The sequence below is a fragment of the Crassostrea angulata genome, chromosome 3 (assembly GCF_025612915.1).
Source record: "Crassostrea angulata isolate pt1a10 chromosome 3, ASM2561291v2, whole genome shotgun sequence".
Lineage (NCBI taxonomy): Eukaryota > Metazoa > Mollusca > Bivalvia > Ostreida > Ostreidae > Magallana > Magallana angulata.
In genome coordinates this window covers 29121717-29137598 of record NC_069113.1, presented here as the reverse complement: position 1 = coordinate 29137598, position 15882 = coordinate 29121717, and the positions used below count along the sequence as shown (strand labels likewise).

At 34.8% G+C, this 15882-nt stretch overlaps 1 protein-coding gene across 1 annotated transcript in view; it reads right to left on the bottom strand.

The window, feature by feature from the left end:
- LOC128178982 (S1 RNA-binding domain-containing protein 1-like) overlaps positions 1 to 15882 on the bottom strand; it is a 26742-nt gene extending 10860 nt beyond the window's left edge. Inside the window, exons 1-9 of the mRNA XM_052846431.1 lie at positions 15457 to 15882; positions 13119 to 13236; positions 12005 to 12143; positions 7781 to 7877; positions 6679 to 6841; positions 6312 to 6517; positions 5470 to 5627; positions 3194 to 3278; positions 1572 to 1664 (exon numbers count right to left, since the gene is read on the bottom strand). Coding sequence (XP_052702391.1) covers positions 1572 to 1664; positions 3194 to 3278; positions 5470 to 5627; positions 6312 to 6517; positions 6679 to 6841; positions 7781 to 7877; positions 12005 to 12143; positions 13119 to 13236; positions 15457 to 15659 — 1262 coding nt within the window. The 5' untranslated portion in view covers positions 15660 to 15882. The remainder of the gene's footprint in view (positions 1 to 1571; positions 1665 to 3193; positions 3279 to 5469; positions 5628 to 6311; positions 6518 to 6678; positions 6842 to 7780; positions 7878 to 12004; positions 12144 to 13118; positions 13237 to 15456) is intronic.

The window sequence follows — 15882 nt, the reverse complement described above, 5'->3', positions numbered from 1 at the left end:
TTTAATATTCTCTCAAAAGCTTAGGAGAATTAAAATGAAATCTATCTAGAGTATTCCAATCGATTGATACTACATGTATATATAGCATCAAAATTTACTAAAAGGCCCCAGGATCATAAAGCAATCTTGGACATACTAAAGTCAAAAATTGTACACTGTCTTAATATTTCTTGATTAAAACCACAGGTTTTCTGAGAGAAAAAAATTACCCTATAGTATAATAATAATGTTATTATTATACTATAGGGTAAATTTTTTTCTCAGAAACAAGTGCCTGTGATTAAAACACAGACAAAAATGAGATGCTAACAAGGGCACTGCTAAGTGGAGCATCCCCTCGCAACATGAATTATTGTAGGAGGGAATGCATAATTTAAGAAAATACACGTTAATGTATCAGATCAGAATAAAAATGACACAAGTATTAATATTCTTAAAACCACTTTGAATTCATAATATCTACTTCATCCCAACAGTTTTCCTATTCCTAGCAGAAACATAATACATATACTTTAAATTTTAATAATTTAGATTCATTTAATGACATTCATTGTTATAAACAATTCGCATATATTATTATGAAACGTAGCTGAAGAGCTGTTTATAGTCTGCTCTGATGGACAATTCTATTGTTTGTCCTATGTCAACCCATTGTAGTAGATATGCAGCTATCATTAATATGAAACAATTTTCCGGTGATAAATGTGCGATATCAAAGTCTCTTCAGAACTTTGGACTATTTCTATTATAAGTGATATGAGAAAAATTATACAAAATTCGACTGCTTGTTTCTATGTAAATTGGACAACTTTAATCTCTTGCCCACTTCAACTTTTAACAATGAGCAATCTTCTAACCTTACATTACTACAAAACGTTTGTTTTTTGTCTTTATTAGATTTGAATATCGGCAAGTCGTACATAAAATTCCTGTTTTAACTTGGGGTTTTTTACGATTATTCAAAAAAATTTCATTGTCTTCGATAGGGTTAGTCCTTTTCAAATGATAACGAAGTGTACAAAAGTTGATGAACATTTATGAGAGTGTTTTCTTTGAATTTTGCTAAAAAGCTAAAAATAGAGACACATACATACATACTGTAGATTCCTTAATAAATTACTTTATGCAAGTACTTAATATTGTGATTAAACGGTTTTGCATCTAATCGTGAGAATTTAAAATTGCGAAAGTCGAATTTTTATCATAATTCCAAATAGTTTTCATCTGTCCAAAAAATAAAAGCAAGATTTTAAAATCTACGTGTTTCTCGTGATTTTACGTGGATATCAATTCCTAGCGTTTAATTAGGACTTTACCATACACACTCAATTTACAGCAGCAATGCTATATCCACCTCAAAACAAGTTGCGCAAAGGAATAATAAAAGTATCTTGATACAACATTGTAAAATAAAAATCATTGTCATTTTATGATAAACAATTATTTTATGACTGACTGAAATTTTAACTTCAGTCTGAAATTATTTCATGATCCTGAGGTTAGGTGAATATATGTCACTTTACTGAGAAAGATGTTCACTTATGATTTGATAATTTGAAAGAGCTTCACACCAATACTTAGCTGATGAATTTTTCACAACATCTGTTAAGACTTTTTCAGTTTCCCTGCAAGCTGTTCCATTTCCCAGAGCTATGTATTTACATCTACAACCAATCTTGTTTGTTATTACCAGAATATTTCACCATTCTGCAATTTATGCAAAATACTCTTATGCAGATGTTATAAATACATGTACTAAATTAGGGAATTATCTTTTTTTTCAGTACATTTATGGCACCTAATTTTTATTGCATATTTTGCCTTTCAAACATCTAGCCATTAACTTCAATTAATATTCCACAAAAAATCATTTTTCCATTCATTATTTTCTATATGGTTACACAAACAAGAGACCCATGGGCCACATCTCTCACTTGAGCAACAATAGCATGATAAAATCAGCTTAATGGAGTCGTAAAACAAACAAGAGATGTTTGTGAAACACTTATGCCCCCCTCCCTTGGAAACATCCACAAGGAAAATGAACGTAAACTGCAAATCATTGGAAGTCCAAGGGGCATAACTCTGTAGAAAATTACACAATCATACCAAATATCGAACTTGACCTAGATATTATTATAATTAATCTGTATACCATATTTCATTTCAATATGTGCAAAATGGAAAATGAACGAAAACTGCAAATAAATAGAATTTTTCCAAGTCCAAGGGGCAAAACTCAAAAATTGCTCAATTGTTCCCAAAATCAAACTTGACCAGGATATAATCTTGATAAACCTGTAAACCAAATTTCATCTTTATGTGCATCCTCTGCGAAGAAAATGAACATACTCTGCAAATAAATGGAATTTTTCTACATCCAAGGGGCATAACTCTGTCGAAAATTGCTCGATCATACCCAATATCGAACTTGACCTAGATTTTATCATGAAAAACCTGTATACAAAAACTCATTTCACTATGTTCATCCTCTGTGAAGAAAATGAGCAGAAACTGCAAATTGTCGGAATTTTTCTACGTCCAAGGGGCATAGCTCTGGACCCTGATATCATCATGATAAACCTGTATACCAAATTTCAATATGTTTATCCTCTGCAAAGAAAATAAACAGAAACTGCTGGTGGACCGACCAACCGACATACCGACCGACCGACAGACGGACAGCAGTAAAGCAATAGGCCCTCCCTTCTTTGGGGGCTAGTATACCTTTTACTCTAACTCCAATTTTCGAATATTTCAATCTTTGGAACTATTTTGTTTGCTGCGAGAAATAGTGGGGGGCTGAACCTGATGCTATATTCCTAATGGTTAGGTCTAACTTTGCAAAAAAAGCCCCCCCCCCCCCCCCCCATTCCAACGCATATGGCTAAATGGTTCTAGAGAAGATAATTTTCCAATAATTCTCAATTATCTCCCCTTGCAAAGGGAATGGTCCTTAATTTTCACAACTTTGAATTCCCTTTGCCTTAGGGTGATTTGTGCCATGTTTGGTTGAAATTGTTACAGTGGTTGTTGAGATGATGTTGAAAATGGGAAAAGTTTACGGACGGACAGACAGACTGACTGACAGACAGACACACAGACAGACAGATAGATGGACAGACAGAGAGACAATTGACAAAATGTGTTCAAAAAACCTCACTTGAGCTTTTAGCTCAAGTGAGCTAAAAACCTGAATTTTTTTACTGTCTCTTGCAATTTTTTCTTCATCTCTGGAGCAAAGTGTAAATACACTACATCTGTGTACAGAACTTGACCTGAAGAAATAAAAAGGCTTAAAACATTACCTTGTCTGAAATTCCTTTAACAAAAAATTTGTTACTGGTACATGTACATCAGATTTCTTTAACAAACAATTTTGACATGACATTGTTACCAAGCCCCTTTTGTTGTTGTGCCTCTAAGAAGATTTTTCTCTAATCCTAACGAACGAACCGTGCAACTGGTGTAGTAGCACGTTTCAGGGTCTGTATATACCCCCCCCCCCCCATTTTGTGGCCCCACTCTTCTCTAGGGAATCATATGGTTTCATCAAACTTAAATCTGCATACTGTGGAATCATTAGATTTCGTGGTGGCTCAATTTTCGTGGAATTCGTGGGTAACTCTCATCAACGAATTAACATCCTCCACGAAGTCATATTTCCTTTGTATGTTTGAGAGAATACACGAAATTACGTCCCCACGAAGCTGTAAAATTTCAGCAATCCACGAATATTGGCCCCCACGAAAATTAATGATTCCACAGTAACCTGAACTTTCACACAAAGTACTGGGTTTTGGGCTGAAAACTTTCCCAGAATATTTTTAAAGACTTTCTCTATATATTCCTATGTAAAAATTCAATCCGCCATTGCGGCCCCACCCTACCCCCAGGGAATAGTTTTAAAAAATTAAAAAAAAAAAGAAAGATTTTCTCTATATATCCCTGTATAAAAACTTATCCCCCAATTGTAGCCCCACCCTACCTCCAGGGACCATGATTTGAACAAACTTGAATCTACAATATCTGAGGATGTTTCCATTTTAATTTGAGCTTTCCTAGTCTAATAGTTTTTGAGAAAAAGATTTTTAAAGATTTTCTCAATACATTCCTATGTAAAAATCCATTCCCCCATTGTGGCCCCGCCCTACCCCCAAGGACCATGATTTGAACAAACTTGAATCTACAATATCTGAGGATGCTTCCACTCAAATTTGAGCTTTCCTGGCCTAATAGTTTTTGAGAAAAAGATTTTTAAAGATTTTCTCTATATATTCCTATGTAAAACTTGATCCCCCCCCCCCCCCCCCCATTGTGGCCCCACCCTACCCCCAGGGACTATGATTTTGCAAACTTGAATTTACACTACCCGAGGATGCCTCTACACAAGTTTAAGCTTTTCTGGCCTGATAGTTTTTTAAAAGATTTTCTCTATATATTCCTATGTAAAAATTCATCCCCCATTGTGGCCTCACTGTACCTGGGACTATGATTTAAACAAACTTGAATCTATACAATCTGGGGATGCTTCCACTCAAATTTGGGCTTTCCTGGCCTAATAGTTTTGAGAAGATGATTTTTAAAGATATTCTCTATATATTTATCCCCCATTGTGGCCCCGTCCTACCCCCAAGGACCATGATTTGAACAAACTTGAATCTACACTATCTAAGGATGCTTCCACTAAAATTTGAGCTTTCCCAGCCTAATAGTTTTTAAAAAAAAATTTTTTAAAGATTTTCTCTATATATCCCTGTATAAAAATTTATCCCCCAATTGTGACCCCACCCTACCTCTGGGACCATGATTTGAACAAACTTGAATATACACTACCGGAGGATGCTTCCATTTTAATTTGAGCTTTCCTGGCCTAATAGTTTTTGAGAAGAGGATTTTAAAAGATTTTCTCTATATATTCCTTTGAAAAACTTGATCCCCCTATTGTGGCCCCACCCTACCCACGAGGATCATGATTTAAACAAACTTGAATCTACACTACATGAGGATGCCTCCACACAAGTTTAAGCTTTTATGGCCGAATAGTTTTTGAGAAGAAGATTTTTGAAAAATACCAACAAATTTTCAATAATTCTCAATTATCTCCCCTTTAAAGAGAGTGTGGGCCTTCATTTGAACAAACTTGAATCCCCTTCACCCAGTGATGCTTTGTGCCAAATTTGGTTGAAATCTGCCCAGTGGTTCTGGAGAAGAAGAAGAAAATGTGAAAAGTTTACAACGACAATGCCGCCAACGCCAATGCCAACAGACAACGGACAAATTTTGATCAGAAAAGCTCACTTGAGCTTTCGGCTCAGGTGGGCTAAAAATGTAGTACAGTACCCCACATGAGTTCGCTATACATGTATCTGTGATTTTGTGATATCATTGTACAAAACAAGTTACAGTATACATGTATTGTACAATCTAAATGTATAAGAATTTATATGTATATTATAACTTGTATACCTGTCTGAGAAATGACTGCACATTTACAGCCATTTCGAAAGCCTGGATCTATTCCAAGAATGGAATGGCCTTTTACAGGAGCTGACAAAAGCAGATTGCGTAGATTGGAAGAAAACACATCAATTGAGGATTTCTGGGCAGACTTAGTAAGCTCAGATCTGTAAAATATACATATACTTCTTATTTCATCAGTAAGTAGATTGAAAATTATAATATAACTTGGATAAACTAAATGGCATCTAAACATCAGTTTTGTTTTTGCTTAGATCTAGAGAAAGAGTTTCAACTGCAATTCAATTCTTAGATTTTAACTTACCGTAATGTCGCGTCTATAACACACACTTTTTGTCAGCCAAAATTTTATCAAAAGTGGGGGGTGCATGTTGTACATGTATAGGACTAAAATTTTACCCCATTTTTTCAAGCCGTGATTCTTGATACCACGGGAGTAATGACTGCCGATATAGCGTGTTATGCAAGTTGTACGAGTGTATACTAAATCTACTGCATCAGAAATACCTTATTCTTGGTTTTATTTCCATGTATTGAAATATTTATCCTCATAGTTTTGGTGGAAATGGCGGCTGTTGATTTTGCCATGTTTTGAGTGCGTATTATAAATAGAACCTGCTGTTTGTTCGTCGTTTTTTGGTCAACTTTTGGGGGGTGCGTATTATACACGAGTGCATATTATACACAATACTTTACAGTAAAAATAGTTAATATACCTTTAAGTGATTTTTAACTTTTAAAAAGGACACACATTTTTGTACAATCAAAATATCATACACAATAGAACAATTGTCTGTGAAGCTTTTGATTTATTTGATTTCACTAATCACCTGATTTGTCTGATGATCTGAGGTTGGACAAGTCTAGACCAGCAGTCGTCAATCGCTCGCAGTATCAAACCCCTGACTGAACCTTTACATTCAAATCGCAAATACTTTTTCTCTGCAGTATAATTAAACTTTTGTTGTATACTCTCTGGGATGGTATATTTCACTGTAAGGATTTTTTGCTCCTCACCTCTGTTTATTGCCAGTACCTGTATGAATTATTCTAAATCAGCTATAAAGAGAACGTTTGGATGGGTAATCATGTCCAGCTTTATGATTTAAATTTTTATAACCACTTTGTAAAACAAGTTATTCATTGAATAAACCTTTTCAAACAAATATAAAATAATTAAATCAGGCGAATCAGTACCTGATGCGGTCTGATAGTTCTGGAGGAACCTTTGAATTCAAAATAATTTTCGAACTTGTAACTGGACTGTTGAGCCTTTTGAGCTTTCTCCAAGGTTTTGGCACTCAACTTTTTTGAGGTCACAAATTTGCTGCACTCAATCAATATCCCATTTGTTTTACATCTAAAAAAATGAAAAATCTCATCATTCAACTACTGAAAGGAGAAAGCAGCTGTTTAAAACTTTACGATAGTAAACAATGGGCGGAAAATGTCCACAGGCGATGACATTCACCTGATTGATACCGATACATAATCCTCTGTTTAAACCTTGAATCAGTAGTGAGGATATTCTGAAGTGATATTGTGATTTCATAAATACCAGTATTTGCTGGCAATGATTTTTCGGCTTTTAAAAAGGGGCCTGTGGCTTTCAAACTGGAAAACACTTGTCATATCAGTAATTCATATTAATAAGCTATAAAGAAAACTAGCAAAACTGATTTATTTAAATTCAATCAATTGAACATTGTGATAAATTATATATAAAAATTTTGATAGTGTTCTCTCAAACTATTTAGAATCAAACATACTTCATGGGGGGAAAAAGTACAGATTTGGCTGGGTAAAATCTGCAAAATTTGCAAGGGGAAAAGGTCTAAATTTGGACTTAAATTGGTTGTAAAAAATCACTGGGCCTGGCATATATTTTTACAGATTTTGTAAAATTACATCATGTAACTTTCAACATTTACATTTGCAAATGTGTTTCCTTATATGAACCTCCAGAATAGCGAAAACGTTCAATTCTGTTTGAATTTTTTCATGACGTCACAATGATAATCACACGCGCTTATCCATAATTTTAACTATTTGCCATTCTCAGACGTTAATATAAGTAATAAACAGCAATGTTAAAAAGTTCACCGGGATATGAACTTGGTTGATATATGATCAAACCTTCTGAGAAGCCCTCCTGGCTTCACAGGATTTGATCATGTGACCAACCAAATACATATCCCAATGAACTTTTTAAATTGCTGTTTATTTCTTAAATACATAAATAAATAAATACTAGAATCTTGTATGTAATTTCATGGACATTAGAATTTCGTGTACTCACAGATCCTTGACAACTTTGATGACACCGTCATCTCGGTGAATCAGGTCCGCTATGATATGTTGTATTCCTGTCTGAACTTCTTTCTCTGATGACAGTCCTATAACATAGGTAATCACAGATTACAAAGCTCACGGAGACGAGGCATCATCTTTTTGAGACCACCTTTACCACAATATATAAACAAGAGGCCCATGGGCCACATCGCTCACCTGAGGAACAATGGGTATGATAAAATCAGCTTAATGAAGTCAGAATACAAACAATCTGGACAATGTACAATAATACATGTAGATCCTGTAAAAATAAAATCCATTTTCCCCCCTGGATATTCTTATGTTTATAATCATAAGTCCCTTTTCTAACAGGATGATTTTATAGTCATATCACATGTTGAGTATTGCAGTCCTCAAAAAGATCCTTTACAATTGTTTATATATGGGATATTAAGCTACATCAAACTCTTAACCTTCTTGTGAGGCCGAAGAATTGTCCTGGAGCCAAAGTCTTAACAATTATAAAGAATCATCTGGCTGATTAGTTTCTGAGAAGAAGATTTTAAAATATTTACTCTATATATTCCTTTGTAAAACTTTAACACCCCCCCCCCCCCCATGTGGCCTCACCCTACCCCAAGGGATCATGTTTTCACAACTTTGAATCTGCACTACCTGAGGATACTTCAACACAAGTTTCAGCTTTCCTGGCTGTTTAGTTTCTGAGAAGAAGAATTTTAAAGATTTACTCTATATATTCCTATGTAAAACTTCGACCCTCCATTGTGCCTCACCCTACCCCCAGGGATCATGATTTTCACAACTTTGAATCTGCACTACCTGAGGATGCTTCCACATAAGTTTCAGCTTTCCTGGCTGATTAGTTTCTGAGAAGAAGATTTTTAAAGATTTACTCTATATATTCCTATGTAAAATTTCGACCACCCCATTGTGGCCCCACCCTACCCCCGGGGGTCATGATTTTCACAACTTTGAATCTACACTACCTGAGGATACTTCCACACAAGTGTCAGCTTTTCTGGCTGATTAGTATTTGAGAAGAGGATTTTCAAAGATTTACTCTATATATTCCTTTGTAAAACTTTAACATCCCCCCCCAATGTGGCCTCACCCTACCCCTGGTGGTCATGATTTTCACAACTTTGAATCTACACTACCTGAGGATGCTTCCACACAAGTTTCAGCTTTCCTGGCTGTTTAGTTTCTGAGAAGAAGATTTTTAAAGATTTACTCTATATATTCCTATGTACAACTTCGACCCCCCATTGTGCCCCACCCTACCCCCAGGGATCATGAATTTCACAACTTTGAATCTACACTGCCTGAGGATGCTTCCACACGAGTTTCAGCTTTCCTGGATGATTAGTTTCTGAGAAGAAGATTTTTAAAGATTTACTCTATATATTCCTATGTAAAACTTCGACCCCCCATTGTGGCCCCACCCTACCCCCGGAGGTCATGAATTTCACAACTTTGAATCTACACTACCTGAGGATGATTCCACACAAGTTTCAGCTTTCCTGGCTTTCTGGTTCTTGAGAAGAAGATTTTTGAAAATTTCTCGAAATTTTTCATTAATTTCTAATTATCTCCCCTTGAAAACGAGTGTGGCCCTTAATTTTCACAACTTTGAATCCCCTTTGCCTAAGGATGATTTGTGCCAAGTTTGGTTGAAATTGGCCCAGTAGTTCTTGAGAAGATGTTGAAAATGTGAAAAGTTTTACGGACAGACGGACAGACGGACAGACGTACAGACGGACAGACGGACGACAGACAAAATGTGATCAGAATAGCTCACTTGAGCTTTCAGCTCAGGTGAGCTAAAAATCATAGATAAGGACCGAGAGATAAGCACTGCCTTCAAATTTACCTGGTCAATGTGCCCCTGTCAATCAACTGAATTGAGGCCTCAGATTGGATGTTATAAAATGATTGACATTCGTTTACTCGTCCTGTGTATACCATGTCTAGCGCTCATGCCGCTCGTGCGATTAACTTTTGTCTTTTGATGGATACCGTGACTATAAAACGTCATGTCTTTAGAATCAAAAGAAACTACTGTTGACAGCGATTAAATTAAATTAAATTTTCTGCTCTTGAAAAAAGTGAAAGAAATGAATTAAAAATTTACTCGTTCTTGGTTTATGTACCACACCAAACGCGCTGATCATCTGTCAAAATCACATGGCACCGATCATCTATGAGAACTTTCTTTTCTTAATAAAGATGTTTGTAAATAATTGAGAATACAGAATTAAATTAAATCAATTATTTAGTCCATGATTTATAACTTTAGTTATCATATTTCTATGAGAATTTTCACGAGCCGAAACCGGAGAAGAAACAAGTACAGACAACTCTGGAACATGCGCAGCAGGTAGAATCATGTGTACTTTAGCAGCTGATCGGAGAAGTAATACAAACGTATATTGTATAAATGTTGCATTAGTATTTGAGTACGGTACGATGATAACATATTGCATAAAACATTGCGATAAACTCTCACTAGATCCCGTCAGAAACTTGTTTAAACAAATGAAAGATTTTGGCCATGTCTTTTATATTCATCTCAACAATCGACAATTTGCTTGTATATAGACATATATACACAAGCGAGTGTGTTTCCCTCGGGGCTTCACACCTTTATTGATATAGGCTCCACCCCCATCTGAACTTACCTGAGGTAAACCACCCGGTAAAAAACCTCGGCCTTTAATGATCTTAGATTTTCATGGATATTGTACTTAATATCCTGTATCATATGTTAAAAATAGGTTGATTATCATATGGTCATTAAATACAGTATTGTAAGATACAACATTTATCAATACAATAATATAAAATATAATATTGCATTCTATGATACTATTCAATATAGATCATATGAAACAATATAATACTGCAATAAATAATGATACAATATGATGATGTAACATATGATATGACATTGTATCATGATTTAATATTGTATCATATAATATGATTTGGTATGGTATTGAGTAAAACATTATTGTATTTCATCATAAATATACATATTATAATATTTATTATACAAAATACATATCATAATATTTACTAAACAATATAGTATCACATGATAAAATATCATATCACATAATAAATCACAAAATTTTAACATATGATATTATATTGTATGATACAATTTGATACTGTATGATATTGTATCATATATGATACATGCTATGATTTGATTCATAAAGTTCAATATAATTTGATACAACATTGTATTTCATCATAGTTACAATATTATGTGATATAATACAATATTATATGAAACACTATCATGTGATACAATAATATATATTAATATCAGATCATACAATATTGTATCATAATATTCAATACTATACATAACAAGAGGTCCATGGGCCACATTGCTCTCCTGAGCAACAATGGCGAACTACTTTCAAATTGAGTTAAAACAGTTTAAATGTTGGTTTACAGTTATCATAAGAGCCCTGTCCTAACACCAGAACCCCTGATACACAGGGCTATGAAATTCACAATTTTGGAAGCGGCATTCTTCCACATCATAATTATGTACTTAGCTCATTGGCTAACAACACAGGAAAAGAGGAGAAGATTTTTTTTAAATTGTTGCATTTTTACTATATAATTCTTAGAGACCCACCCTAGCACCACAACCCCTGACCCTGGGGCCATGAATTTCACAATAATGGTAGAGAGCTCAATGCTTATTTCAATCATGCCAGCAGTTTGACTGCTTGATGTCCAGGAATAAAGAAAAAAATTTTTAAAAAGATCTTATTAATTTTAATGGTTTTAGCCCCACCCCTCAAGCCCAAGGGGGGGGGGGCGCAGGGGCCTTGAATTCCAAATTTTACTCCCCTTTATCCAAAGATGCTATATGCCAAATTTGGTTGAAATTGATAATGTGGTTTTAGAGAAGAGCTAAAAATAATCAAAAGTTTATGACCTATGATCAACGTGATGACAAACGATGAGGGACAAAAACAGATTGCAATAAAAAGCAAAAAATAATTACATTAATTGGAAGCAAGGGTTAACCTTGTTAAGTAATAAAACAAACTTCTATTCAATTGCAGTAGAAATCTTGACATAAAATTTATTTCAATGATTTGAAAATGCGAATGCACAAATAATTTTTAATCTTAAAAGAAAGGAATCAAGAAATGATATAAGCTGTTATTGATGCTTTTCATCTTACCCTTGACGCCCAATTTAATGTGTTTGTTGAGGTTCACATTCCCTGAGTTCTGGATGCAGGCCATGGCCACAGGTTCCAGATTTAAGGCTCTCGCTCTCTCCGCTAGTGTTCCTTTATGACCTGGCTTGTATGGTGCATACTGAAGAGTTAAAGACAAATGAAGAATCAGACTACTGGAATAGATATGTAAGACTCCAAAGCCAGATGGTCAAGCCAAACTCCGATGGTCATGTTAAAGTCTGATTGTCTGCGCTTAAGTCTGATGGCCTGTCACACTAAAGTCTGATGTTGTCGGAATACGTCTGTTACGTCAAGTCACAGTGAAGTCATTGGTGACCTCGCTGCTATCTATTCAAGAATGGAAAAACGAGAAAGGAACTACACATGAAAATTTTAAGAATGATAGTAAGGGGATAATGTTTATGGTAGAGTGCTGAGATAACAAAATATGCTGTAAATGATATGTAACTAAAGTCAATGCTGATCAAATCTAAGCGAACAAAGCAGGCTGGAATGTTTCTAATAATTAACATTTTGTTTTCTTAAATCAAACAAACAAAATCCTAGCAATATGCACACCTCTGATATATGTACAATTTATCTGCAAATGAACAACTTCCAATCTTGAAAACCGTAGGAGGAGTTATCAGAACAATAGGGGTACCCTATACACAATATTTTGCCAAAAAATGAGAAGTTCAACAGCTGGTATTTTTTTCAAAAATTATCAGAAATCAAAATCCTAGCAATATGCACACCTCTAATATATGTACAATTGATCTGCAAAAAAAACAACTTCCTTTCTTGAAAAAATGTAGGTGGAGTTATCCATACAACAAGGGTACCCTTTTTTTTTGCAGCCACCCATCTGCTTGACAGCCATTTTCACTATTTCAATAACTAGATTTTTCCTTTGGAAAACCCGGTTAAAAATTGGGTAGAGAAATCCAAAAAACTCAGTTATATTCATAATTTGGTTATATCCATAATCATATCAAAAGACTTTGACTGCATAAACATTTAAAATCCTTTGAATCAAAGTACATTCAGTACAATGAGACTCAGTGTAGCATTGCATTCAAGAATGTATTACAAGTACAATGTACTTTCTTACCAAATCCTCCACTTCAGTTAGGGACTCTGCTTGCCGAATACTTCTCTGGATTTGCGTGTTAAGTTTGTTTTGCTTCTGTAGGCCCGTTAACACTGTGAAGATCTTCTGTTGAACAACCCTTTATAAATGAAACTAAAAGTTATATTACAAATCAATCAAAATATTTGAAATAGCTACTCTATGAATTTTAATTCAATATACCAATTGTTGTACATATGTACATGTAAATTAAGTAATTAAAATTTTCAATGTGTGATAAGTTTTCATTTAACCTGGCCATGTTATGTACAAAAGTGTAATGTTTGGATACATATCACAAAGTGACCAAACAGTGGCAAACACATGACAGAAGAGCTTAAGAAGAGCTTAATTAAAACAGTAAAAGCAAGCAAGCAACCTTAAACCCACCATTATTTTAGTAGAAAATTATCAATTATTGGTAATAATTCTTTCAGTGGGAATTAGCAGATAGTAATAATAAAATGGAAGCATTTCCTACATAAATTTTTGCAAAAATGTATGCCCTTGATGCATACAGTGCAAGCTGTACACAGAAATGATAGCAAGTTCAGGCCTTTCACGTCTAAATTTAGCTGTAGTTAAAGCTGACATGAATTCATAAATACGCATTATTTCCATTTTATCTCCAACTACCCCTATATTACTTGTCGATTTCTATTGTTCTGCTCATCGCTACACACCCCCTATATAAGGCCAATAGCACTATTCATGCTTCACCACATTCAGGTATTTCATACACCCGAACATGTTACATTGGACGAAAATTCTGAAAAGAACAAAATGACAACCACTGCAATGACAAGGAATATCCAATGAACGAAAAATCAAGACAGACTGAAATCCAGGCACATATATTTAAAAAATCTTTGATAATTGTACACTGTTTTCCTCAATAAGTTATCACATCGCACATTCTCAAACTGTGGCAGATTGAGCAATGTCGATTTAAAAAATGGAGCATTTTTGTAGATACTTATGGAAACGATGTTAAGTTGTAATTACTCGGATTTTCTATCTACTGTGTTGGATGTAGTGCCGCTGCGGTTTTCAAAAAGATGCAGATGAACGACATGTGTTCGATGTGCATGCAAAGTAAGGCAGCACGATCTGTGCAAAATAATATGGATACCTTGGAAATTTTTTCAACGAATAAGTATATTTTGCATTTATTGATTGTAGTTTCCTTTATTCTATATATATTGCAAACATTTTACTACAATGCATTTAGAATTCCGTGCAACCTGATTGCCTCGATCAGAAAGCAACCAACCATAACTTTCTTAAGGCGACCAAATGCTTTAATGAATTCATGTCAGCTTAAAATTTGTTACATTGATGTAGACCAAGAGACAGATAATAAGATTCCTTGATAGATGTTGTCTTTGATAATACATGTATGTGTGTGATGGTTTAGGTGGCCAGAGATGGTCCATCATTATTTCCCCCATTCTATCACATTTATAGTACAGATTAACTCCTGCCAGGGAAAAGAATCTGGGATTTTTATCTTTGAGGACACTAATGAATGACGGAGAGGAAAGTGATGGTCAGACCTGTTCAATCACTGACACCGAACAGCTCATTTGGGAGAGCATCTATAGCAAGAGATTCCGAGGCTTGAGTTATGAATCAGAGTATGTTCAATAATCACAGGGTTTTTTTTACCGAGACCAAAATTTAGCATGTTTAATAATACAATAAGAACTCCATATTAGTTTATATTATACATGCTATATTATCCTTATATCCTGTTTTCATGATCCATGTGCATAAAATTTCCACGAAAAAGAGAAAATCCGCTAGCCTTTTTTAAGTATGTCTAATATATGATCATTAATTTTAAAAAAGTTGTATTTAAGCATTATACGTTTGATTAATGAGTACCTGTCATGGGTCTAACGCGAGTTTGATGGAGCAATAATTTATGAGTAATGACAAATTAATCTCACAGGGGCTTGGTTGTTGAATAGTGAAGTTCTTAATTATTTGTTCCCGAAGAAAAAATTGATTAAAATTGGTAATCTTATGTGTATTTCTGTGTATAGCATTAAATAAATACACTGAAACCCCCCGTTTCAGTCATGTTAAAAAAGTGTATTCAATGTACATTAAAAAAAGTACTTTTCTCTTCGGGAACAAATAATTAAGAAATTCACTATCCAACAACCAAGCCCCTGTGATTAATCTACAGTACAGTTTGCATACACTTTCCTCGAAAAGTAAAAACCCGTTGGCCTTTTCTAAGAATGTGCTGTACACTGTTGTATGACTATTGGTGAAAACTATTGTGTGGAGTTTTCAAGACGACCGTCATTACTTTAATTCCTCTGCCTGATTTTTGATCTCGCGAAGCTTATCCACCTCCATTCCCCCTGTCTGCTCCTTCCGGTATCGAGCAATAAACGGAATAGTGGCTCCATCATGAAGCATCTGTACGACATTTTTCACTGCCCACTGTTTAAGTTGAGTTCTTTCACCGATTAGCTCTTCTAAGACCCACGAAGGTGTAAAATCGGACATCTCAAAGAATCGACTTTCCCGCAATCCTTTTCGGGAATTTCGATCCCGATGTGATTTTCACTGGCATGTTCAACATGTTCTAGGCTAAGTTTATCTTAGGACGCATCTTAACCTATAAAGGAGTTTCTTGAAGCCGTCCCAACTTACGACACCACTTCTTAAAATAAGAGGAACTGATGTACATACACCATGGGTGTAATCGTTTGGTCAACTATATATAGCT